The sequence below is a fragment of the Ixodes scapularis genome, unplaced genomic scaffold (genome assembly GCF_016920785.2).
Source record: "Ixodes scapularis isolate PalLabHiFi unplaced genomic scaffold, ASM1692078v2 ptg000597l_1___fragment_1__unscaffolded, whole genome shotgun sequence".
Lineage (NCBI taxonomy): Eukaryota > Metazoa > Arthropoda > Arachnida > Ixodida > Ixodidae > Ixodes > Ixodes scapularis.
This window is the reverse complement of record NW_024610006.1, coordinates 3,633,438-3,659,754: the sequence shown is the minus strand read 5'-3', so window position 1 is coordinate 3,659,754 and position 26,317 is coordinate 3,633,438. Positions and strand designations below refer to the sequence as shown.

The following is a 26,317-nucleotide window of genomic DNA, read 5'->3' as shown; positions in this document are numbered from 1 at the left end:
AATCCGGATAGTGAAAAGTTATACCGGATTTTTCGGTAGGGTAGGCGTTGCGCTACCTCTTCTTTTATAAATGTGCGCTGACTGCCACCGTCGATTATTCCCTTGACATAGCAGCTGCCAGCGTTGGTCACTAAAAATGCCTTGAACGTCTGGAGATATATGCCGTCACTAAACTTCTTTTCTGAGCGCGCGCCCGCGCTGGATGCAGACACGCAAATCGTATCGTTACCTTGGGGCGAACGTTCCTTCATCCGCCTAACAAACTCAGGATCGCACATTGTGGTTGCATGTCTGGCTCTGCAAACTGCGCAACTGAGGTTTTTTCTGCAATCTCGTGCTCGGTGACCTTTCAGTGTGCATCGGAAACATCTGCAGTCTTTTGATAACATACTCAATTTTTCCTCTCTCTGTTTGCTGCAATCAAAAGATGGCGTGGTGTGCTTCTTTGAATGGCAGAAAAAACACTGAGAATGTGTAGCATTTGTTGCGTTATGAAAAGCTGATGCTGATGCAAACGACTTTACCTTTGTCTCGTGTTTACCTCGAGCATCCTCAAGGCTACTTCTTTCTCGGCTTTCTACTTCCACACGCAGGAAGCGAAGCATTCCATTCAATTCGGTCACTGACTCCGACGTAGTATCCGCTGACCTTGAAGTTCCAGCCGCCGATCCGTCTCCTTGGTCTTGAGCCGCTGCGTTGGTGAAAGCGGTGTTGTTGACTTGCCGGTGATACTCCACTGTAACCTCGTAAGGCAACGCCCTGACAAGAATGTCACAGAGCACGGCTGAAAAACTTGACGTGGGAACATTCAAAGAGTTTAGACACCGAACGTTGAGTTGTGTGGTGTCATACAGGTTTCTCAACCCTCTCACGTCATTAGCTGAAGCATCGTGCGGTAGATTTCTGAGGGCATTCAGATGCTGCCGCTCTATTCTCCTCTTCTCTCCAAACCTCTGTTGCAAGATGGTGATCGCTTCGGCATAGCATATTTCTGTTGTTGGTAGCCCGGCAATCGCCGCAGCAGCATCTCCCGTTAGACACCGACGAAGGTAGTGGAACTTATCTGTGGTTGTTAAAGTTGCATTGGTATGGATGGCTCCACCAAACTGCTCCCAGAATGTGAGCCAGTTGCTTTGCTCTCCATCGAAGGTAGATAGCTCCAGCTTCGGAAGCTTTGGTCCACGTCTCGCTGCGTTGTCTTGAATGCCGGTTTGGTTTCCGGTGCTCGCCGCCGAAGCTATTATTCTCTGCGATTGTAGGGACTCAATCTTGGTCTCGAACTCGCTGATCGCCATGACGGCTTCGTCTTGGTATTCTGCAGTGGCGGTGCACTCACTTTCCAGCTCTTGGATTGGAATTAGCGGCTCTATCTCACCGTCAAGTAGTCGGAGCTCTGCATTGCTGGTAGTGAGTCTGTCCTTGATCGAACGCACTCTTGCTAGGTCGGGGCTGGGATCCTGGAGAATCCGATTGGCGTCGTTCATTATCCTAGTGTTCTGTGCCCGCCGAGCCGACCGCCTAGCCTTCAGCCTCTCCATTGACTATTCGTATTTACGAGGCCGTACGGTCGCCTGCCAAGGTTCCGTCGCTGTTCTTTTCCCAGTGGTCTGCTCCCGCCAAGGAACTGCTGAATTCCGTTGCAGCTGCAGGATTGAAATTCCCTGCGGCGTGTAGCTTGGGCCCTTGTGAAGCGGGACACTCCCGGGTTTCGGCACCATATGTTGAGGAACCAAGGAATACGAAGGCAATTACGCTAGACAAATCGGTCGGTGCGACCTTTTCCTTTACTGTTCGTTTTTCAGACTGATAAAAATTACAAAATGCATGAGCTCCCGCCGCTTCTGTTCTTCCTCATCGCCCGGTTGCAACAACTTTTTTCTAAGTGTGACATGACACCTATATATTACACTTATTAAAGCAGCGGCTAAGTAACTAAAAATATATTTATGCAGCAAAGCTGGTATTATCAATAAATGATTGATTACATTATACTAAAAATATATAATTAGAGAACTAGGAAAATAGTAAGGAGATAACTGTTTTTAGAAATAAATGACAAATTTTAGACCATTTGGGGCAGAAAAAGTTAACAGTATTTATTTATTTATTTTGACCGGCCAACAAAGAGTGGGTCACTCAAAGCGTAAGTATAAGAGCTTTAGGTATCAGCAAAGTATAAGAACGAAACAAAATAAACTACACAAGTTTCTGGACTTACTGATGATGGCATTCTTTTCCTTGTCGATGCATTGCTTCGCGGGGATGTCTTTTCGAGCAGTGTGCAAGCCTTTTCATGTAGAGACTTTGTTCGCCTCTCCTCCACGGTGAAAACAATGCGCACCAAGTGCCGGGCAAACTTGTGTGGTTGGAATTCATAGTTTTTGTTGATTGTGGCCAGCAGTGTTGCAGTAACAGCTTTATGCGTGTTACCCACCAGAAAGAAATTGATTTGTGTGTGTGGATACTAAGGCCGCGCGATGCTTCTCTTCACGCTTGGTCGTTTCTGTACCACTTCGCTCGCTTGTATTTGTGGACCGAGGCACAGAAATGAACACAAATTTTAAGCAAACTGCAAGAGTCCATACATTCGTGAAATAGCTTATTAGTGAAGTTGAAAGTACCGGTCGTGGTGATAATTTTCTCGTCGTAAACTTCTGCACGAGTTCGGCCGTCTCCACGCCACCAACAGTAGTAAGTTCGGTCGGCATCGAAATCGTTTACACTTTCGGGTTGGAAGTCCTTTATGGAAGAATTCAGCAGTTTTCTTAAAGCCATCCAGGACATACTTGACTCAGACGATATACATGATCAGCTCGGGTGCGGCAATAGAAACAGGACAGCGAATATGACAAACAAAATCATGAATGTACACAAAGTGAGGAAATGGGAATCCGGGTGACTCGGATCTCGGGAAAGAGGCGCGCATTATAATCTAGTAGTGGAGTAACTCGGTAACTCGCCCTTCCTGGTTACTACAGTAAACATAAATATGTATTTCAGGTATAATTTTTTATTCTGATATATTTGAACTGATAAATAAACATGAAATATGTTCCAACGCCTACAACGCTTTTGGCAATAAAGCACACATCCAGCCGTGACGCACCTGCGCACCGCGGGTGGCGCTAGCGCGCTGGGACAACTCTCCGGAGTTACGTTAATGACGAGTTGTGCCTGAAGCCACCGCACAAGTACTATGCACAAGTGCATGTGTTGATGTTTGTGCTGGACTTGCAATCATGTTATTTTTATGTCTACACATGCGGTGAGCACGATTCCACTGTGTTCGTTCCCAGGAACGACAAGTTTTTGAGCAATGCGATTCCCTCTCTAGAACGGTTTTATTTCAGCTGGTACTGCTAGTCCTTGCACAAAAGTACCAGCTCTAAGCATGTCAGTACAAGTGATGTAAAAGACAGAACAATAAAGTACTGCATTCAATTCACTGCAGACAATATGACTCGCGACAACGTTCCATGTGTTTTTTTGCATACTTGCCGGTCTTTTTAGGAAGTGGTGGTTTAGAACTACGCTGAAATGTAAAGTCCAGTACACAAAATATAATCTTGCAATCAGAATGTTTAGTTTTCTGCTAAAGTGTGTTATTTTTATTTGCTGTTGTTTTATTCTCATTGGCATAAACAATGCTACTTATAAAACGTGCTCCGATTTGACACTTTCATTATAGAATAGAACCACACGGGCATGGAAAATACACTCGTTGCTATCAATCATCTTTGCATCTCGTAAAAAAGGTGTTAGCCATCTTTTACGGCAGGACATCACATATCATACAGAAACACTTAAATCAATCTCTGGCGCAGAATTCGGTTGCGGATAAGAAGCCTACGCTGGTACCCAGGAAGAGCCAACCCCACGAGAGAAATTGGAGCTCTGTACCTAGCCTCGCCATGCGTCTGAATGTACCTACATTTGCTGCCATTTATTCCTTTGGCTTGATAATGGCAGGTTGCAAATTTGCCAGCGTACAGCACATGTTGAAGCGTCATCCATCGGGGGGATCAGAGTAATGGGCACCGTTGTCCCGAGTATATTAATTCGCTGTATCATTCGCTCAACGTGAATTCGGACCTGGGCAAAGTAGTGTCTCGCACACTTCTGGCTCACTGAACTGCGCATGCACCGATAAAAAAGGCGGCATCACGAGCACCGCATCAGTGTCTGCCAGACTTTCCCTGATACCCGGAAAACATTTGTCAGCCAGTATTACGTCCCCGGGCTGCACAATGTTTCAGAACCTAGAGTCCACCGTAAAATGGATGTCGGAGCATCGGCCTCCGTACGCCATTGAACGGAAACAAATAGCCCCATTAGAGGTATAGCAACCAGAAACTTAAGAGTGTAGCCACTCACGTAGCTCGAGTACAGCACGCGCTGCTGGCCTACACTATTCGGCGTCTCTGTTCTCACTTCGTTGGAATCAATATTCATTTTGAATTTAAGGTAGTGGGCTTCAATACACTCTGGCAACATAGCCCCAGTGATGTGATTGCTGCGCCAATTGCGCCAAACTGCGCCAAGGGGCTAACCCTGCCACATCCTGCTACATTTCGCCAAAATATGGCTAATCTGCGCCAAGCCTGCGCCAAAGGACCAATTTTGGTCGCCTTTCAAAAACGGAACTAAACTTAAAACCGCAAGTGAGCATGCGTGAGCTTGGTGGCACAAAAGACGCCGCCGGACACAAAGTACCCTACATCAATTGCTATTCGGTCTTGCATGATTTTTCCCGTCGTCTCGCGTTTCGCGCTCTCGTCGTCTGGGAAATCTCATCCCGCGTCTTTTTTTTTTCTTTTCTTTTTCTTTTTTTTTAAATATTTTTTGCGATAGACGCGTGCGTGTGCACACCCTCCGATGTTAGTGTGCCGAGTGCCAAACATGCCGCGCGGCGAGAGTTAAAGGGATTGTCCGGTCGAAACCGGAAGTACTTAAGTTCTTGCGCTCGTTACGTCGAGGGAGCCTTCATGTAGACTAACATCATTTTTATTTTGATATATGATCTCCCGTTATTAATTAAACCTTTCATGAGCCTATGTACGAAACTGCACCCCGAATTTCGCCAGTGTCAATGGCTGACATCCGTAGGTGCTGCGTGACGTCACAAAACGCAAAGGTTTGTCGGATGGTCGGGATAACAAGCGTTGGTCGATGGATGTCTTGTATTTTGTTTCGAATTATATAGTCGCCAAGGCTACCCTACTTAAATACGGTTCTTTTAACGCAGTTCCCAAGCATGTGCAAAAAAAAGTCACGCCTTTTAGCAGCAAATTACTCGCAGACAGCCACAAGCTTCGAGCAAACGTATATGCCGTTTCGAGCAAACACAACTGCGACGGCCACCGATCGAACTAGGGGCGCTTGCAAAGCAGAGGATGCAGATTTCGCCTCTGAAGCGGCACCTAAGTACACGAAGCGGCCTCTGGGTACACATGTGAGCGGATCCACTGGATCGGTGATGAGGCTGCGGATCGTTCCCTCAGAGGTGATGTCCGCGGGTCGGACACAAACGGCGAATCGTTCAAATGCATGTTGTCACTTGACTTGGAGAAGCTTGGTGAATCGTAGTCACGCTCCACTTTCACAAGCGGGTCAAACAGAATCGGGCTGCACGCGTGCTAAATACAGCTTAAGGCCCGTTCACACTCTTGCGACTGCTTGCGACCTCTTAAACGTGGGTTCCTTAAAACTTCTTAAACCAGAGAACACACTGGCGCCATCTATTGGGAAGCAGTGTAAACTCGGCGGTCCGGCATATTTTTTTTTTATTTCTCGAGCAATATCCTTTCTTTTTTGGCTCGAAAAACTTTTGTCAATGTTATAAACGAGCCTTTCTATGGGTATTACGCACTATTGACCTCGGAAATCCCGCAAAACCTTCGCTTTTGTGAAATGCAGTTCTCGGGTCACCGCATAGATGGCGCCACAACGTCAGTGTGTTCCCTCATTCTAGAAACATTTAAGAAGTAAAGGCCCGTTCACACTCTTGCGACCGAGTACGACTGAGAGAGACGAGATCTCTTAAAACTTCTTAAATGTTTTTAGAATGAGGGAACACACTGGCATTGTGGCGCCATCTATGCGGTGAGCCTGGAACTGCATTTCACAAGAGCGAAGGTTTTGCAGGATTTCCGAGGTCAAATGTGCGTAATACCCATAGAAAGGCTCGGCTATAACATTGACAAAAGTTTTTCGAGCCAAGAAAGAAAGGATAATGCGCGAGAAATAAAAAAAAATATGCCGGACCGCCGAGTTTACACTGCTTCCCAATAGATGGCGCCAGTGTGTTCTCTGGTTTAAGAAGTTTTAAGGAACCCACGTTTAAGAGGTCGCAAGAGTGTGAACGGGCCTTAAGAGATCTCGTCTCTCTCAGTCGTACTCGGTCGCAAGAGTGTGTACGGGCCTTTATGGTATCGTTTCCAGATGTTTGGTTTCGGTATCGCTGCAAATCAAATTGATTGATCCGATTTGGGTGAGGAGTGGATGGACGTAGTTTAATATCGTTGGCACAGCATCACACGTATACCTCAGCGAGCCTCCTGTCCGCTTAGAGCTCAGCTCGTTGCTCTCTTCTGTGAGATGATTGCTGCATAAGCGGGATCTCGATCTTGACAGGAACCTAGTCCCTACGCACGGCGACGATCCACTTCGCTCGACACTTCACATCTCGCGGAAAAGTGTGACACGTCATGTCTTGGCTTGCATGTGCTGCCCGGTGGTTGTGGCACCCAACCGCGCAACAAAAATCTCACCCAACTACGAAAAAAGTCGAGCACAACAACAAAAACGAAGCACGCTGAGGCAGACAAAAATGCTCGCTTTGTGTTTTATGACGTCAGAGCTTCAATGTTGCCAACAAAAACAGCGTTTACGCTAGAATGCGATTAAAGCAGCATAAATTCAATTACTCACGCAGAGCGACATATAAAATTCAGATATTGCGCGTACGATCCGTCTCGAGGCAATAACAATGATATTCGATTGTTTTCTCGGATACAAAATTTGACCGGACAATCCCTTTAAGGTACGTTTATACTCAAACGTAACGTCGACGGGCGTGGCGCAGCCCGCACAGATACGGATTGGTCGCAGATATCGAGTTTCTGGTTGCCGGCCAATGAACGGCGCGCGTTCTGCGCTACGCTGCGTTCACTGCGCTCAACGTCGGAGTATAAACAGCCCTTTACTTGCGCGGCTAGAGTTACTTCGTGAGCTGAAGCGCTCGCGCGACCACCTTCGCCGTGATCGCGCGACGTCGTATGTGTCCGTCCCCACGTCGCTACAGATATGGCGCTTTCTAAACTGAAACGCATCGACATTCCTGCTCTTGTTTAAATCATACGCTGCTATAAAGATCCCTCCTTAACTCAATGACTGCTTGGCGAAGTTTTGATTACCTAGGTTTTTCTCGATAAGCTTTCTTTCGAGAGGGACCCCAGTACGTGAGAAATCTGCCGCGAAAGAAAGTTGATGACGAGAAGTGAGCTAAAGCAAAGAAGGCAATGTCTGCACGCTGAACCCGCACACCGCGCTTGTTTGTCTCGAGTTCAGTCGTTGCACAAATTTAAGCGCTCCAAGAACTTTTTTACCCTGATTCGATCGCAATGTCTTGCATCGATACGCTCAGGTTCTTTTTTTCTGTGTGTTTAGCCTGTACCTCGCCTGCCGGCCTGGCAAGCACGCTCCGCTGGACTGTTTATTGTCGTCTGCTGGACAGTTACATTTTGCATACTATTTTGGGAACCAGTTGGCGACGGAGCGGAGTGGCATGGTTTCGGTTTTGATTGAGCAGCCGTTGCTTCCGCGCGCGTGACGAAGCACGTGTAACTGCAAGCCTGCCGAAGTTGCCCTCACGAGGAGGTGAACATGATTGCACGAGAGGCACCAGCCGGGACGCTTGCAATCCATTGTTTTACATTTGCTTACTTTTTATAAAAATCTGCCACGTCTGGAACCAGTAAAACAATAGCAAGTTTTTTTTTTCTTTTTTTTTTCGGAATTGCTCGGCATTGCCTACAGCACTGTATACTTGTGGGATGTCTCAGCAGCAAACACACAGGCAGTGAGTTCCGCCCCAACACGTCACATCACAACACAACACATAGTGCCCTTCGTTTGTCCAGCACTTAAAACAAATATTTATTTTTCTAAGAATATATTCTCCACAAGTCACTTTTTTAGCTTTGAAACACTGTCTTGGCTGCTCCAAAGGCCACATTTGCTGCTCCAAAACACTGTTTTGGCTGCTCCAAAATGTGCTCCAAAATGGCTTAGACCAATCACATCACTGTAGCCCGCATAATGCTAAATGGAGGCCGAAAACTCCACCTCGCTGTCGCAGCAGTCAGCGTTGTTAGCACAGCTCGAAAGTGGCGTGATGCCGTTGTTCTGTCAACACTAAAAGTACACCAAGTGCAGTGTAGCTCAACCCGAGTTTCAGCTTCATTAGAAAGAAGAGCAGCCGGTTCCCCAGCGTCAAACACAGCTCCGCTCGGGGACAAGGGGCAGCATGCTCAAAAACAAAGCAAATGCACTCATGCTTAAATTTCAAATGCCTTGTAACGAATCCTCTGAATGTTGGATGCCTTCATGACCTCCGAAGAAACTTGTCCTCTCAGCTGGACCTGAATATTTGAAGATACCCATGGCCGGTGCTGTGTCCTAAAGTCGCAAACTTCGCGATGTGTGATTTGTGTGCAACCATCTCCACCTTCGAGGAAGCACGTGTAGGCTGCAAAGCCTCGACTGTAAGTACCGAGATCATCGGTCTGGATGTCCTTAAAGAGCATTTCCTATTTTGCGAATTTAGAGAGGCCAGCCATGAAACGTGCATTGTTTTGGTGCTGAAAGACAGGTGCTCTAAGGGAGCTAAGGCTCTATGTGTGCACTGCGGCGTGTGTTACAATCACCGTACTAATTTTGATCTGCCACAGAATTAGTCTTTCCGCTATTGGCAGTGAGTGGCTGTAACTAGCATCCCGGATTCCCTGACCCCAACTGCGACGGCGCAGGTCAGTCGGCACATATTTTTTTATTATCCGACTAGCTCGGCTTTTGATATGCAGATTTAGTGAATGACATATCACCTGGTTTTCTGATGCTTTCCCGAGTTTCTGTTTCAAAATACCACCTCCCAACAAAAATTAAAAAGAAAAATTGGGTTCGATTTTTGGTCTGGTTATGCAAAACTAAGAGATTGATTCCTCTACGACTTTTTGAAGAGCTGGTTATCTTAGCTCGCGTCTCCAGTTTAGCATTGTCCTGACTTCGATGTATTCTGGTTTGTGTCAGATACCTTACTTGAACCGCAATAAACTCACTTACTTTGTTATTATTGGCGAATCTCACTTCGAGTGATCCATTCGACGGAGAGTGCAGTAGCACTTCCCATGATCATAAAAATCATTAAAGCAAAAGCGAAAGAAGTGTCGAAAGCACGAGCCAGGTTTTTTTTTTTTAAATGCACGGTGTTCTTTACCTTCCGATTGGCTCATACTCGAGTATATTTTTTTATTATTTTTCTACCTTTCGGGGTCTGCATAAAATCAATGCCGGCTCAGACGCAAGTAAATAGCGTACCGAAACAAAATCGATTTCATAGTACGGCTGTAACCGTAACAAAGCTGCCAGTTTTTCGGTTTGAGTTCCTACTTTTCAGCTTCTGTTGCATTTTGCTGCAATCAAAAGATGGCTGGGAACAAGTCGAAATAACAACCAACTCACCACTGAACACTTCTTCTGAAGTTCTACAGCTTTACGCAGCAGCTCCAATTCCCGTTGTGGGCTTCCACTGCAATCTGAATCATGCTTAGAAAACACTGGGCTGGTTCCACCTGTAGATGGTAATCCTGAAGATCCTGCAGTTGAGGCAGCTGAACATGTTGATCGCTCCCACCACCTGCAAACAAGTATGAAAATCAAATACATATCTGCTAATTTTGCGCTATACACTTCCTATCAGAATACTGAGAATCGCAGGTGTCATGTCACATGTTCAATGCCATAGAAGGACGAAATGAATGCCATGGACTCCCAGTTGGGCGAAAAGGTTCCGTTTACAAGGTACACTTTAAGTGCGACATTGTCATCTTTGGTGTGTCATTAGAGCGATTTGAGAAGTGGTTTGCAGAGAAGGCCTCTAGGCCTCATAGAGGCTTCTTAGAGAGCTCTAGGCCTCTAAGAAGCACTTATTTATGTCAAATTATTTTTAAACACCACCGCCACCCCACCGAGCACCACCCGTGAGGGCAGCTCAAACACCACCACCACCGCCACCGCCACCGCCACCGCCACCACCGGCAAAAGCGCCACCCGCGAGGGCAGCTCAAAAACCACCACCACCACCCCAAGCGCCACCCGCGAGGGCAGCTCAAACACCACCACCACCACCCATATTCTCTGATGACGAAGACGCGGAGTATCTGGTACTCGATAGTTATAGCGCCTCGTCGTCGTCTGCGTCTCCACCACCCGTTTCGTCGCCTACCCATCCCGCAGCTAGAAAGAAAAGGGACTCGGAATTGGACGACGCCTCTGATCGCGCAATGTTGTTTACAAACGAAGAATACGGAATGATGGAGTCACCGGCATCGAGCGCTATAGAAACCCCCAGGTATTCCGGCGTGACGCCGTTTCACGTTCCGCAATACAATTTTGAACTGGCCGAAAGTAACGCGGACAAGGTGGAAGCCATCAGGCGACAGTTTAGAGAAATCTTGGGCCCTATGACGATCGAGACCTTAAACCATTACACGGTAGATCAGGGTTTTGCCTACAAACTCGAACGCGCCTTTGAGGAACTCGGCGCGTTGCGCCAACGCGAATTCCTCTACAAGGCGCTCGTGGCAGTTAAGCGCATGACCAGGGTGGACGTTGCCTTTCGCAACGTGATCGAGTTTATAAATTTTGTGCTGCGCCGAGACGACTACAGGGTCATGAACGTCGTGTTGAAAGACAACAAAATCGACGTCGAGTGCTACGAACGGGTCGACATCGTGGAGAAGCAAATCTGCAAGCGGCAGTGGCGAGTCGAATTTAAAGAAAAGTATGGACGAGAACCGAGCCTGGCCGAGGAACTGTCCAGAGATCGCGACTTGAACGCTCGAGCGTTGTGTGATGCGGTGATGGATTACGAGGGAGGGCCCTCGATACTACAATTATAAAAATGATGGAATCGGACTCGCAGAAAAAAATATTGAGGAAATTCATCGAGGACTTCGTGATTGGTGAAGACATTTGGGAACACACTGCCGTCGTTTATAAACCATATCAACACCTGTACACGGGCGACGTGTTGCGATACTTGCGGATTCAAACGGCCATCCGAATGATCATGGACGACGAGCAAAAAAAACCTACGAGAGCCCTATGAGACGCTCTGTTTGAAAACATATCCACGTTCGTTCGTTTCGAGAGAATGAAGAATAAGCGTCGACGGACCGGCGCCCGCCGGACAAAGAAGACGGCTGAGGGATTTTATTCCCTGACAAAAGTCCCGGACATTAGTAGTCTACCGACAGACATGCGATTGGAAATTGAAAAGTCCTTTACTCCTAATCCGAAATTGAAGACTCAGCTAAATAACCTTCTTCTGAGAAAGGAGATCGTACAATACTGTAAGCAGCGTCAGTACGACATATCGCAGTACCCGACAAACGTTCTGGCCAAACGCTACAAGTTTAGAGAGATACCCCGCGACGTCCGCGAACACTTTGAAAAGGGAGTCGTCACCCACAACTCTGTCACCAAGCACCCGCTTTCGACAACGTTTCGCGAAAACGCCATCGCCGTCAAGGTCTCTTCTTACGTGAACAAACTCAAGAACAAAGAGCGTCTTCCGACGCGCGTTCCAGAAAATGTCGAGGCTCTGTTGAGAGGCATGGCTTTTAACGAGTAAATAAAAATGGTCAAATGTTCCAAGTGCGGTTTCTCGAAACGAACCGCCAGAACAAAGTGTTCGAGATGCAACAGGAACGGTCGTAGACTCGATACGAGAAAGCCGTATCGCCTCGAACATTTCACCAAGGAAGATCAAAGGCGCATTCTCGGCTCCATGCGGGTTAAACGAGGACAGAGTCCAACCTACCTGAAACTTTTATTGGGGAAACTAATTCAGGCCTTTGCTCGCAAACACCGACTGCCGGCGTCATGTCCGATCAATCGAGCCAGGCACGCGCTGATAACTCACGCGATCCTCGACAAGATTCGACCATCGAGTCAAAGAACGAGGAGGAGTCGTAGCAAGAGCGTCGCGCGGCGGAGGACTAGGAGCAGGAGCGGAAGCGTCGCGCGGCGGAGGAGCAGGAGCGGAAGCGTCGCGCGGCGGAGGAGTAGGAGTAGGAGCGTTCTCTCCTCGGGTCGAAGAAGAGGAAGGAAGAGGAGTCGCAGCGTCGGCAACAGGAGGAGCCGTAGCATTTCCATCAACCGAGGCCGACTCGGTCGCAGCGTCAGTGTCGGTAGGCGAACAATGTCCAGAAACGCCAGCAGCGACTCCAAGTACATGTATCCCGTGTAATAAAAAAATGTATCAAGTGCGCGTGGATTATTCTTTCGACCAACTCCCGCCGAGCCTGCTCAGGTTTCTCACGAGCGCTCACGAGGGGTTGCGGTCGGACAAGAACCGTCTCATAAAGCGTGCCAACGACGTGATCAGAGACTTTCAGGTCTTTAAGATGCACAAGCGCAGCGCCCCAATTTTCGTCAATCAATTTCCAGTTCACGTGTTGAATGACATGTACTCGATAGTGCCCGTGCGTAACAAGAAGGGCGACGTCATGTGCGGAAGGGAGTACGCCGAAACGGCCAAGGCTATTCGATCTAACTCGTTCTATCCCGTGTTTAAAGCGAGAAGCGACGGCGCAGCCCTGTTGGAAACCAAAGTCGGTAGGACCACCGGAGATAATCATTCGCCCTACGTTTCGGGAGTCTTGGTGGACGTAAACATTGACAAGATATCTAGCAAGTTTCACGACGTGGTCACCAGCCGCTCGATCAAGGTGGGGCAGTGGATCGACGTGATTCGCGACCCACCGCCGTCCTTTCTGGAAACCATAGTCGTGGCCTACGAGATGGTCGAGCTAGGCGAGTTGTATAGGACAATAAACGGCGACTTTACAAACTTGCCCACGCACGACACGTATTATTCCGACAACATCGTGCACCGAGAGTCTGGTGCAAAGTTTCGTCCAAACGCGCGCGACAACGTGCGAAAGGAATTCAAGTATCCCGTTTCCAATCGCCCCAACTACAGGATCGTGGACGACTCGGAAAAGAGACCGCTGGGTCCGTCCACGGATAGCTTCTTCCATTCGACCGGCGGAGGCCGCTACAAATCGACTCTGCGTACCAGACGGACGGTGTACGAGACAAATAATAATAATAATAATAATGAGCCCAAGTTTCACGGAAATTCGGACGACGACTACGCTGAGCGCAACGTGGATAGCGACGACGACGCTGAAGACGGTGACGACGGTGACGACGACGTCAGTGACGAGATCAGGCGCTACAAGTACAAGAGATACTACACCGAAAGCGATCACATTATGCGAGCTTTGCGCAACGTCTAGTACGTGTCTTTTTTGAAATAAACAAACAATCATTCGAGAGGCTTTATTTTTCTACATACACAAAACGTACGTATATATACGCGCGCCTGCCGAAGCGCGTCGACAAACGTAGAACATGACCGGAGTAGCATCCAGCGTGTCCAAAGTGTTTCGCGAGGCCACCAAGTTTGATCAATCGCGAACCTTCGACTGGAGCAGAGTAGTGGCCAACGTTTATTCGGAAGACTCAAATGAGGAAGAGTTTGAACGAGAGAGGGTTGTCCTGTTCTCCGAAATTTGTAAACTTTCTCATGTGTCCGCGAACGCTCTGACCGTTTTGGACCTTGTCGACTATCCGACCTTGGAGGACGCACAATTGTTGTACATTGTTTGTACGTATACGCACCTCAAGACCATACTCCTGAGGAACGCCCCCCTATTGTCAAACTCTGCTCTACAATACTTGGCGACCTACGCTCAATCTCTCGAACATCTTCAAATCAGCAACAACGGTGGCCGTATCAGGAACGAGGGATTGATTCATCTGGCTCCTTTGCGTCGACTCAAGAGTTTGTGTCTGACTGGAATAAGAAACGCCAGTCGAGCTGTCCTTCGAGTGATATTGCAGAACAACGAATCTATATACGCTATCTTGGTGATAACGACGGAACTCTTCGCCTCTAAAGATAACGTGACGCACTTTGTCTTTTGCGCTTCGAATCAGTTGAGTCAGGAAATGTACGATTTTGTTTTTTGTAGCGAAACGTTATCTCCGTTTTCAGATAGCGAGTGAGGGTATATATATATATATGTACTCGCACGTACTACGCTTACAGCAAAGCTAACCCTACCCTCTCCCCCGACATCACGACACGACACGACTACTACCCTATAACCCAAAGCGACAATGGCTCGACTAGACAGGTCCCCATCTCTCCCGCTGGCCGACACCTGCGTACAAGTGTTCGCTCAGTCCAGAGTGTCAAGCGCGGTGGATTGGAAAACAGTGGTGCTTAGTATATACCACGAAGAAGAGGGCTACGCTTGGGACAACGTGGAAGGGCAAATTCACTGTGCGTATACCGAAATTTCAATATTAAGAAGCTTTCCTACGCACATCACATTCTTGGAGTTGGTGCACTATCCAATGCTGCGAGACCGCCACGTCAGTGATTTGGTTCGTTTCTACCCGAACATCAAGACTTTGCTCCTACGTCACGCACCCGGCTTGACCAACGACTCTGTAAAGTGCTTAGCGGACGGTCTACCTAATTTGACTCACTTGCAGATTGATCGTGCCTAGACCTAGACGACGAAGCCTTGATGTATCTCGCAGAAAAGAGGATCATCGACGTTGGCATACGGAGCCTCTGCATGACCGGACTCGGATTTATACGCCGAGAAACGCTTCACCAATTTCTCAACGTGCATCGAAGACTGACTACTCACCGCTAGAGACGTCCCCAACAAGGACGTCTACCTTGGTGAATACACTTTGTGTATTTCTAGCACAGTGTCTCCGTCACTAAGAAACATTGCGCCAACCGACCTAGACGTTATCGAAGGTGTGGACGGTGTTGTGGGTGACATCGAGTACCAAGACCTCGACAGTGACGACGGTGACGGTGACGACGGCTACAGTGACGACTACGACAGTGACGCCGACGAATATCTCGAATCGGACGACGACAGAATGCTGGGTCCGATCGTCCTAAACACCTTCAACTACGACGAAGGAGAAGACTCAATGGGCGAAGAAGACGACTGAGTTCTGCTTGAAAATAAATATTTCGCGTGCTTATATTTTTGAGTCACAAATCGTTCTTTTGCATGCACACTACACTAGTGCCAGTACAAATAGTTTATTTAATGAATTCGAAACATTCCACTCACTGCAGATTTACAAAGGCAACACACAGATTGCTCTCTCGAATTGTAAATCATTGGAAATAGACAATTTAAACATAAGGCGGCGTGGGCACAGGGCAAAGTAACTATACACACCGGACAGTTCATGCAGACGACGCAAATCGTCGAGGACGGATCGGACCGCTTCATGGAGATGCTCGTCTTGTCGATGCGCGTGGGATACGGACGTCCTACGCTCAGCGCCGAAAAAGAATCGCTGTTTTCGAGAAAGGACTTTAGCTTGTTCGGACAGGAAAGATCAAACTTGGAAGTGGCCAATGCTGTTATAAAGTCTAGGCTGTATTCGTTTGAGACAAACTCAATGTCCTTGGTATATTCTAGCAACCAAAATAAATCGCTATTTCTATACACGTCGGACACCTCCTTGATGTAGGTTACGCTCGCGCACAATCGAAGATAGGGGCAGCGAGGGTTGTACTTGGCGTGTTCCTCGACTGGGTCGTCGTAGTCGGCTTCCCACGAAAGCAACCGAAGTCCGCAACAAAAGCATTCCACGGTCCGATCGGTCAGGTAATAAAATCCCGCAGATGCCATGTAATCCACGTCAAAGACGTCTTCTTCTTTCGGCCGAGCGTCGAAGGAGGCGAACCTCGCAGTGTAAGTCTGAAACTCGGGCCTAAAGGCAAGCGCTCGTTCGGTCACCACCGCCGAGACGTCTGGACTCAGCGTGCGTAGCGGTGCGTCACAGTCGGATTCGTGCAGTCCTTGGGGAAGTGTTTCGTCCGAGGCCACGATAGTAGAGAGTTGAGTCTTTTGCTGGCACATCGAGCAGCTGAGAATCCGCTTCTCCGGATCGTAGCCGAGTCCTGCCATGGCAAAGTCCTTGGGTGTGGGGGAACTGTTGCGCAAAGGCCACGTCGCAAAAGTTTTAAAGTCGGACATCACCTTGGCCACAGTCGGGTCGTGGTCGAACAGTCTCCAGTAGAAAGACATGTTCTTAAGCAAAGTAGACTCTAGAAATAAAGTCGATTTTGAGTCTACGGGCCTTGCAATGTTTGAATAATATGGTGCAGTCGAAACACGACACGCAGTGTCCGCACGGCAAGTAGGCAATGTTAGCCGGAGCCTTCATGCATACGATGCACCTCTTAGTTGATTCGTCTCGTGACTTTATAGCGGAATAGTGCGTATCACAGATCGCGCTATCTATCACAAAGTTACCCCACCTACCGATAGCCTTGTGATCGAACGAAGGAAGGGCGTTCACTGGCTCAAACAGAGTGTGACTGCCCAACGGAGTCGCCTTGCTGCTCCGAATGGCACTCACCATCGCCGATACGTTCAAGGGATGCGTCAGGTTGGCCGTGTACAGAGTACTCATAGTCCTGTTGCGGAACTTTGGGTCCTTGACGAGATCGTCGATCTCGGGAAAGTGAGACGCCCAGTACATCTCGCTCCTGTAAAACTTTTCGACTGCATCGTGCACGTAGTAATAGGTCTTGTTCACTCGTAGAAACACGCAATTGGGGGACCTGCGGGCGTGTAGCAGCCACGGATCGTCTTCTTCGCAGTCGAGGATCGAAAATACTTGCACCCCGCAGTAGAAACAAACGAATATGCGGGTCACTATCTGTTCGCGGGAGAGGTAGCCCTGCTCGTCGTCGTGCGAGCAGAAAAAGCCGGCCTTGGCGAACGCAGGGCCTCGAACATCGTGAAAGGTCTTGGCTCGAATCTTCTCGTCGACGTATCTCTTGTAGACCGGGTGAGAGTAGCTCGGCAAGACGGACACGACCCTTGCTACGTTCAGCCGCGGGTCCCTGTACTGCTCGAGAAACTTGCACGGCATTCGGCGGTGAAGGTCCATCGGGTGAAACGTGAGCGTCTCCCAGTCCTGTTCGGCGACTTGAAATTTGCAGTGCCGACAGTAGATGTGTTTCCGGTCAGCGCAATATTCTAGGCCGGCATAGGCAAAGTCTCGAGGCGTGGCTCTGGTGCGAAGTCGCCATTCGGCGAACGTCTTGAAGCGACGCACGACTTCCTTGCTTATGGGATCCGTAACGAGGTGCGCCATAGCGACGATAATGAAAGGAGCCCTCTACTCGGTGCGCAATATATATTCTCTCCATATCTAGGTTGACCTCGACTGGGAGCGGAGTCGACCTCCCATAGGCGGTAGCAATTTTGTTTATTATAAAAATGTCTGTCGCAGAAAATTTTTTAGACCTGTTGAAAAAGGGACGATGTCAACACTCGGTGAATCACGAAGACGCCACCGATATTTTATTACCCGTATTCCGGCAGCGGGGAAATCAAAACGTGTCTTACAGGAGAGATGGCGATAAATACGTGCCCACGCTCCCGAACGACACGTCGACCTTACTCGGCTACTCGTCGAAGAAACTCATGCAGCACATTACCAAGGCGCGCACGACGCTCCTGACCAACGGAGATGTGGAACCGGTTGCAGATATGCTCTTTCGCGTTTTCGAGCTCGGTAGTAACATACTGATGACGGTCGACATGGATCAGATGGCCATCCAAACGCTCCTGAATGACAATACAGTATTTCACTGCGTAATGGGAATCGAATACGTACGAAACAGTCTCAACATACTTAGGAAAACCTCTTCCTCGTCGACCACTCAGCGCGTCATCAGGGATCTGAAGCCGTACGTGGACGCGTACGCTACTGCCATTCTGCGCCTGCTACTCCTCTACATCGAAGGGATATTTTCCCATGCGCGCGAGGCGACTCGCGGTATGGCGGTGGGCGCAAGGACGGCAGCCAAGATTACGGCGGTCATGCTAGTATCCCTCTGCAACTACGCGGCGGTGCGCGTAAAGTGCAACCCCATCTTTCAGTTTGAGAGCGCCATGGGCCACAACTGTCTCGACGTGGCCAACGGTCTCAGCCTCGTGCACAGGATCACGCAGCCACACACCGTCAACGAAAACATTGTCGGGGCCATTCGCGTAAAGTTTTCGCAAAACAACAAGCCACAGGACGTCATCAACCTCCTGGTCGAAGAGAGCAACAGGTTGTACACGAGTAACGTCGAGAACGGAGTGTACCGCTGCGACACCGACTACATGACGCTCCGGACCGTCATGCCGGCCGAGCGGGTCACGGACGACGTCAACATCATCGATCCGGCCATCTCTACGACGCTGCGTGACCACAACGAGCTCATCATGAAGAGTTCCGACACGATCCCCGTGCCGCGTACCAACCACTACGTGCTAGCCCTGCAGAAGGAGAAGGCGCCGGCCACCGAGGTGTCGGTCCTTAACATCGCCTCCATCATAGAACAGTGCATGAGCAACGGGCGCGTGGACTCTCGCTTCGTCGAAGTGCACAAACAGTCGGACCAGGGCACGCAGGAGCACAACAAATTTTACAGCCAGGCCTGTTGCGTCTCGCCCCGTAACCTCGGTCTGTTTCTACAGTGCCTAAACTTTGAGATGATGGACTCGGACATGTTTGGGGCCACCTTACAGTGCCTCAAGATGACCAAGGGCATACCCACTCCGCGCCAGGAAGAAATTGCCACCTACTCAAACACGGCGCTATTTCGGATGGCCACCAACCTGTTTTATCACACGCGTTTCTGCAGGAGCTACCGCGGCGAAAACACCTACCTGTACGACTCGCGCTTCTTTAACGACTTTCTACTCTGGGTCCAGTCGCCCAACTGTCTGGAACACCACATCTCGCCTAGCGTGTCGTCGTCCATCATCTCGTGGTGCACGTCCATGTCTACTGCCATGCACACTACGCGCGACGCCAACGGAGCGAAGTGCGCCATGGCGGCCATATCCACGTGCGAGGTGGATCAACGCGTACTAGCCGACTTTTTGAACATGTTCATCAAGCTCTTTATCGAGGACGAGACCGAGATTAGCGTCATCAACAAGAAATTTCTCGAGAAGGAACTACTCGAGGCTTTTGCCTCCGTGTCTAATTGCTACAACCTGTTTAGGGGGCAGTTTGTTTCGGCGACGGCCTTGCGCCTCTTCCTAGCCCGTTGTAGGTGGTCCGTGGCCGACGACGTGGAAGTCATCGTTCCGGTCGAAACAAAGTTTCTCAACAGACTGATATGCGACAGCGACGACCTGTTGTCCAACTCGATGCGAGACAAGCCCCGTAAAACCATGGAAGACGTCTCCACGATGATGGCGCCGCTACTCTCCAATCCATCCACGTCCGCGCCTCACAGCAAGGACGACGACAGCAACGTGCCCATATGCATTTGAAATAAAAAACCGCCAACGCCCCCATATACATTAACAAAAAGGTTCGGTGACTGATTTGAACGATCGAGGGAGTAAAATGTTGAAACAGGTCACGTTCGTCGATATCTTTTCGCAACAAAAAATGAGGACCCTGCGAGACTATCTCCATTGCGAACTGGACCTTTCGGTATCGATACCCTATAAAATCTGGATCGCTATCGCAAATTTCTTTATTCAAAACAACGTCCCATCGGTCGTAGAGGGAGCAGAGTGTTGTCAGAAAGACAGCTCGTCGTCCCACTATCTACTCGTCTTTTCATACAGGGACAAGGACGCCAACCGAGTGGTGGTGGACTGCATAAACTTCATGAACGTGCTGCGCGATCTCAAGGTGCACGACGTGATATGCACCAAGCACTACGTCTACCTCTACGTCCGTCACTCGTCGGCGCATCACAACGTGCATGCAATTCTACCCTTTCTCCACCACGTTCTGCAAAGCTATGTAAACGACAAGACGACCACTTTGCCACTCGATTACACTTTCGATCCCCTGGAAGAACAAGAATCCTTCTTCGACGTGATTCCAGTCACGTACCACGGCACCTACGAGGTGACCACCTCTCTACCGGCGCTCGTGGCCAAAATCAAACCCAAGGAAGACGGACAGTATGTGTCAGATCGCCTTTATTGCGAGAAGCATTGGATGTGTTACACAATCTGGTCGTCTTGAGGCTCGTCGACTGTTTCTACTACATCACTATACAGAAATTGCAGATATTAAAAGATGTTACAAAGTCAAACATTACGTCCACCAACGACTATGGCATTTACAAAGTGTCGTATTACAAGAAGTGACTCGCTTTCGCTTGTGTTTGTCTGCTTTGCCTAAAATAAACGCTTACGCTAGCTTGCACGCTGCTATACATCTGTGTCTCTATATGTGTGCGTCTGTGTGTGTGTGTGTCCAAACAAACGTTCTTTTATTCACAACATGTCGTTGTAAATGGCGTCGAAACTAGGAAATCGAAGGTTGCTCAGTCGCCGCTTGTTCTTCTTATAGGCCCGTCTGATGAGGCTAGTGGTGAACGTGCGAGACCAGTCGCTGCTCTGTCTAAAGATGCACAAGACGCGTCGTAGATCCATCGTCTTGATGCAGGGACACAGACAGCGGGTCTCGTACCACTTGTAGACGGCAGCAAGGGCTTCCACGTCCGACCAATTGTCGTAGTCGTCATCAAACTCCATAGCACCCATCATGTAGAGCGCCGAAAGCGCCTTGATGGCGCTGGAAACCGCAAGGTGTTCGCCGCTAGATTCGATAACGTAAGCTCGTATGTCCACCGCAGATTCCAACGCGTCGCTGGCCTTTAGGGCCCTTATGACGCTCGCAACGTCGGCGAGACTCACGCGGCACGCCTTGTTCTGCCCCATGGTCGTGATCGGTCGCGTGACGAAAGCGTTTGTTGTCGCGTCCCTCTCTACCACGCGGTCTTCGTAGACAAACTCTACGGGCTTTACGTACCACGCTAGCCGGTCCTGCTGCGTGGTGTAGAGCGCGGTGTACTGAAGCAGCTTCAGGTATTTCGTGACAATCTCCTCTACTTTCTGCCGACGCTCGTTCGCCTTGGGCCAGTCCTTGGACATTGCGGCCGCTCGCCTCCGCGTAGTGGACCCTTCCATAGGTGCCGCGGCATCGACCGCCGCCAGTAAAATGTCAAAGAAGCTAGTCTCCTTCGTTGCGGCGTTCATCATTGCGCGAAACAGGTCCACCTTCTTGCCGTCCACCTTTTTAGATGAGCTTATCATAAACGGGAGCATCTCGTAGCCGCCGTACAGCAAGATTGGCACCACAAACGACAGCGGGTGAAGATCGGAACTACTGACGCGTACAGCGCGAGTAAAGAAATCGTCCTTGATGTGGTAGTAACCCGCCTGACGACTGGGAAGAGACTTGTCCAGCAGAGACACGGCGTGTTGCACGCCGCCAAACTCGAACCTGTGTTCGTCCTGTCGCTTCTTACTCTCGCTGTACTGGCGGGCCGAATACACGTAGACGTCTCGCGAGGGTATCTTTTCCACGACCGCAGCTACCCCGAGGAGAATGTCCGAATCGTCGGTGACAACGACGGACACGTCCCAGCGCTCGTCGTTTGGCGGCGGACACATTAAAGAGTCCACGACCTTGACGTCGCCTTCCCCCACGTAGAACGGCGGCAGGATCGTAAAGGACGAGAGTTGGTACGCTGCAGCCGACTCGTTCGAGTAGCCGTCAATCACCTCTTTGGCGTAGAGTGGGTTCTCGAGAAGCGTGGCATATTCCCTGACGTGCTGCATCACGTCCGAGGCCGCGGTCAATCGGCAGATTGTGGCCATGGCGTCTTTGCCGTAGCGTGCCAAGTTTTTGAGCCTTCCGTTCAGGACAGACTGCAGTCTCGAATTTTCGATGGTCCGAACTCGCTTGGTGTCCTCGCCAGACGAGTTTTTGATGACGTTGGCCAGCTCTCTACTGCGACGCTTGTACTGCTCGGGCCACTTTACCGTCGGCGACATTCCGTCAAACACCACCACCACGTCAACTTCCACACGCCTGTTTAGGGACAGCCCCTTGACGACCCTCTTGACCGTCCTAGATATGCAATGAAACACCGTCGTGAAGAAGGCGTCGTATCGGATGCAGCGTTCGCCCGGTCTCGCCTCGTACTCCTTGTCCCAGTCCAAATCTCGAAGAACAAACGCGTCGTCTTCGATATAGTCTTCGACGTAATCGCCAACCAGATCTCCGTTGGTCTCGCCAACGTAGTGTTTGATAATCTCGAGGTTCAAGGCTTCCCACGCTCGCTCTCGTTCCTCTCGGTCGGCGATCGCTCGTGCGGCATCGATCTTGTCCGCAAACGTCTTGAGATGGTGGTCCGTCAGCGAGTGCTTGCAGTGGTGTAGAAAAATGTTACCGTCGACGACGACTTGAATGCGCGCCGACTCTCCGATCACGAACGAGGACGTCACGCTCTCATAGTCGAAGTGACGCGCAGACGGCGTAGGCGAAAAATACGTCCGCAAAACGAGGTTCGTGGCCGTCTCGACGTTACTGCCGGGGTCGTCCAAGAGCTGTAACTGAGACTCGAGTAACGGTGCCAGTTCCTCCTCGACGGCGCGGTTGCAAACTGCGTTGAGTGTATTCCAAAGATTTCGGATACCCATGGTGTCAATACGTTTATTGTGTGTGTAGAAGGGCGACGCTTAAGTACTCTCATCACACAAGGTCACGCCAAATAATGGAGGTTGTGTTTTTTTTTATTGGACGAGAAAGTGATACAGTATGCGTAATCCCTCTACCTGGGTGAAGGGCATCGGGTGACCTCCACTCGAGTGGGTAAAGTAACGCCCGCTCCCCTTGTTTAGATAGAGGAAGGGCTCTTGTAAAATGAACTTGAGGGGACAGAAGCGCTTGTTTGTTTCGGGATCGAGATGAGTGGAGAGCACAATCGAGTTGTCAAAGCCAGGTAGTTCGAGGGTGCTGCCTGTGGGTACGTGCGTGTATGCCGTTTTGCTCGGCACAAAGCTGACGATCGGCTCGTTGGTTATGTTGTTGATCAGAGACGGAATCGCGGCAAGACCCCTGTTTATTCTCTCTTCCCAGTCGCTGTGTTGGAAGAGGACCTTGTCCACGGTGCGCAGCACGTCTAGTAGCCGAATCTTTTTCGTTGCCGTCATGGCGTTGGCAATCACGCTCGGAATTCCTATCGTCTCGCACAGTCGGGGTAGTATGGTCTTGACGGTCGACTCGACGCTCTCGACAATTTTCTCCACCACGTCCTCTTGCAGGCCGGAAGCCTTGAGGCAACCCACGCCGCCACTCGCGATGCCGCCGCCGCGCTTCTTTCTCACGGTTCCGTCCAGGTAGACCATGACGGACGACGTCTTGACGTTGTTGATGTCGTTGACCACGTCGGAGATGGTGGGTTGCCGCACGCCCAGAAGGACCTCCCTCTTCTTTGGCGAACGGAGCTCGGCCGTGGCCACGCCGCGCGGAACGTAGAGGCACGAGTCGTAGGCAAACTTGTACGCGTTGCGGATGGCGGCGGCCGTAAACAGGTAGTCTCCGTTGTAGGCAGAACTAAATAACTCCAGGTTGTACATGGCGCGCACGCCCAGGGCTACGGGCTCTTCGCCGACGCCACCCGTTCCGCCAAAGGGCAGATTCGTGACTGTGCTTGCCAGCATTGTTATTGCGTCTGCATTCAACCAGCCCGCCTGATAGGTCTGACTCGAAAAGATTGTCTTCTCGTCGCTCCAGTCGCCTTCCACGTAATCGTTGTACGCCGGAACGTTTTTGAGAAACACGTAGGACCAGAACATGGGGTAGCGTTCCACGAGCTTGGGGTGATTCCTAACCAAATACGTGACGTGATCGTACGGATCAATCACCGATTTGTACTGATCGTATAGGACGCGCCCGACAAAAGCCAAGTCTGCGCTCTCGTTGGTGTAGGCCGCCCTGCGTGGAATGAGGATCTCGATGGGCAGTACGGATCTCTGGTCCGAGACGCAGACGCGGACGTTATCGACGCTAAGGATCCAGGGAAAGGTTCTGCCCAAAACCTCGTAAACGTGTTTTCTAAAGAGACGTTCGCTACCGGCTCGATGGTCGCTCGCGGAAGTCACCGCGTTCCGGAGAGTGAGACTGTCGTAAATGTCGGATCGCTTGTTCTTGTCGGTGTTTTTCCAGAAATATGCCAGCATCATGTCGTAGACTATGGTCGCATTAGATGCTACGTTTCTTTGGTCGGGTGTCGTCAGTGGGACGGTGTCTAGTCTGTGGTTCGTACTAGTACTACTACTAGTAGTAGCAGTAGTAGTACTAGTAGTTGCAGTAGTAGTAATAGTGGTCATGGGAGCCGTAGTTGTATGCACAGTCGTATTGAAAGGGGGAGTTGCGGCCGTGGTGGTGCTGTGGGGATTGTTGTAATTGTCGATTCGCGAAGAAGGCAGGAATGCACTCCTAAACATGTCCATTTTTATTTATAGAACGTTCTCGTACAAGTCGTCCGAAAAGTCGCTGTCGTTATTAATGCTGTTTACGAGCTTGTCCCGTTTACTCAATTCCTTTTTCGGTTTCCGTTTTCTTCTTTGGGCAAACAGGACGCGGCACATTGTGAGCGAAAGAACCAGAACGCTAAATGCTAGCAGTATCATAGCCCACAGAAAATAGACTCCGTTTATTTCCGAAGCCTTGAGTATAGTAATTTTAAAGGTCATCTCTTCTTCAAACAAAAAAGTATATGGATTGCGATAAGGAATACGTGTCTTGCGTCAACGACGGAAACTGCTCGACTCTATGCACGGGGCAGGCAATATGCGGCAATTACGGAAAAGGAATCAGACGATGCGTACGCAGAGAACATTACGAAACGTACAAGCGGCGCTCGCACGACGATAACATGATTGTCGTGTTTGCAATGAACAGAAATTTGGGTTATTTAGAACCGCGAAACGTACCGGTGGACATGGTAAAGTACGCGCCCGACGCGAGAAGAAGCCCCCACGACGTCGCGTCCAACCGAAGATTGGCGTCGGAAAGCGACGAGCGAGACTCGGTGTGGCTACATATTTACGGACCGACGACGGCGGACGTGACTCCTTACGAGTACAGAGCCAGGCTTCCGAGGCGCCTGCTCAACGGGTTGTTAAAGTGCTCGCTCAACTTTCCAAACTTTGACGTCAAATAAAGACGCCCTTGTTGTATAGCATTCGAAACAGGTCCATGGAAGTGTAGACGACGCGCTGACCGCCATTCCAGACGACGTCGTAGATTTTCTCCTCGCAGCCGAGAGCTCGCATAAGGCGAGCTCTCGTGCGTAGGGACGTACGCGTCGGCTGTCTTGTCCCGCTTCGAGTGCACGGCTTCCAGTTCGCCCGGCGAAAGTAGGACGGTCGTTCCGCGGTTGTCCGGACTGTAATCGTCACTCATCAGGTATAAACTATTATTTAGAGAGTTCCACCGCATACCCACGTTATCCCAAAAAACGCACTGGTTTTCTTTCGAATATATGTACACAAATACGGGTAGTCCTTTAAATTTCCTCTTCAGTATATTATACGCGGCAGGCAGAGAAGCCAGCAGCCCTACGACATACTCCATAATTGGTTTTTAATTTATATAAAAACATGGCGGTGCGAACGCTTTGCGATGTGGAAGACAAGCGCGTCTCCGGGTTGGACAAAATACTCGACTACATAACGTGCAACGTTGACGGAAGATTTGGCGCTTCGGCTCTCTTTAGCACCGAATGTCTCCAGTTTCTGATTAACGTGCCCATCGCCACGAAATTCGACGGAGATAAGCCCCTCAGTGCCAAGGAGCTCGCGGACTTTATGACGCTAAACAAGTCCAAACTAGAGGTCTACGAAAACGTCGTCAAGAAGTGCGGACTGGACTCGGTGTATCACTGCGAAACGGAATCGGGCGAAGGCATTCTCCGCATCGCGCTCATGAACGACAACTCGTCGCACAGACTCAAACGCATCGCCGCCAAGGTCAACGGAGAAGTCGGCGGCATGGGGCGTGTCGTGTCGCTTCACACGCGAAAGGACACGCAGCCGCTCGCCAAAGTCGAGGCGCTCGTACACATCGCGCAAAAGGCGTGCGC

At 49.9% G+C, this 26,317-nt stretch overlaps 2 protein-coding genes across 2 annotated transcripts; both read right to left on the bottom strand.

Annotated features, from left to right (window-relative positions):
• Positions 1 to 15,431: 15,431 nt before the first annotated feature.
• On the bottom strand, positions 15,432 to 16,427 carry LOC121834194 (baculoviral IAP repeat-containing protein 7-B-like). The gene has a single exon (XM_042287936.1). The coding sequence runs from the start codon at positions 16,425 to 16,427 to the stop codon at positions 15,432 to 15,434; it is 996 nt and encodes a 331-aa protein (XP_042143870.1).
• A 4-nt stretch (positions 16,428 to 16,431) lies between these two features.
• Positions 16,432 to 17,505, bottom strand: LOC121834193 (E3 ubiquitin-protein ligase XIAP-like). Its single transcript, XM_042287935.1, has one exon. It carries the CDS (start codon positions 17,503 to 17,505, stop codon positions 16,432 to 16,434), a length of 1,074 nt encoding a protein of 357 aa, XP_042143869.1.
• Between the last annotated feature and the right edge of the window lie 8,812 nt (positions 17,506 to 26,317).

What these genes read in the sequence shown, in the direction of transcription:
- LOC121834194 (XM_042287936.1), bottom strand. Translation starts at nt 16,427, where the DNA reads ATGTCTTTCTACTGGAGACTGTTCGACCACGACCCGACTGTGGCCAAG.
- LOC121834193 (XM_042287935.1), bottom strand. Translation starts at nt 17,505, where the DNA reads ATGGCGCACCTCGTTACGGATCCCATAAGCAAGGAAGTCGTGCGTCGC.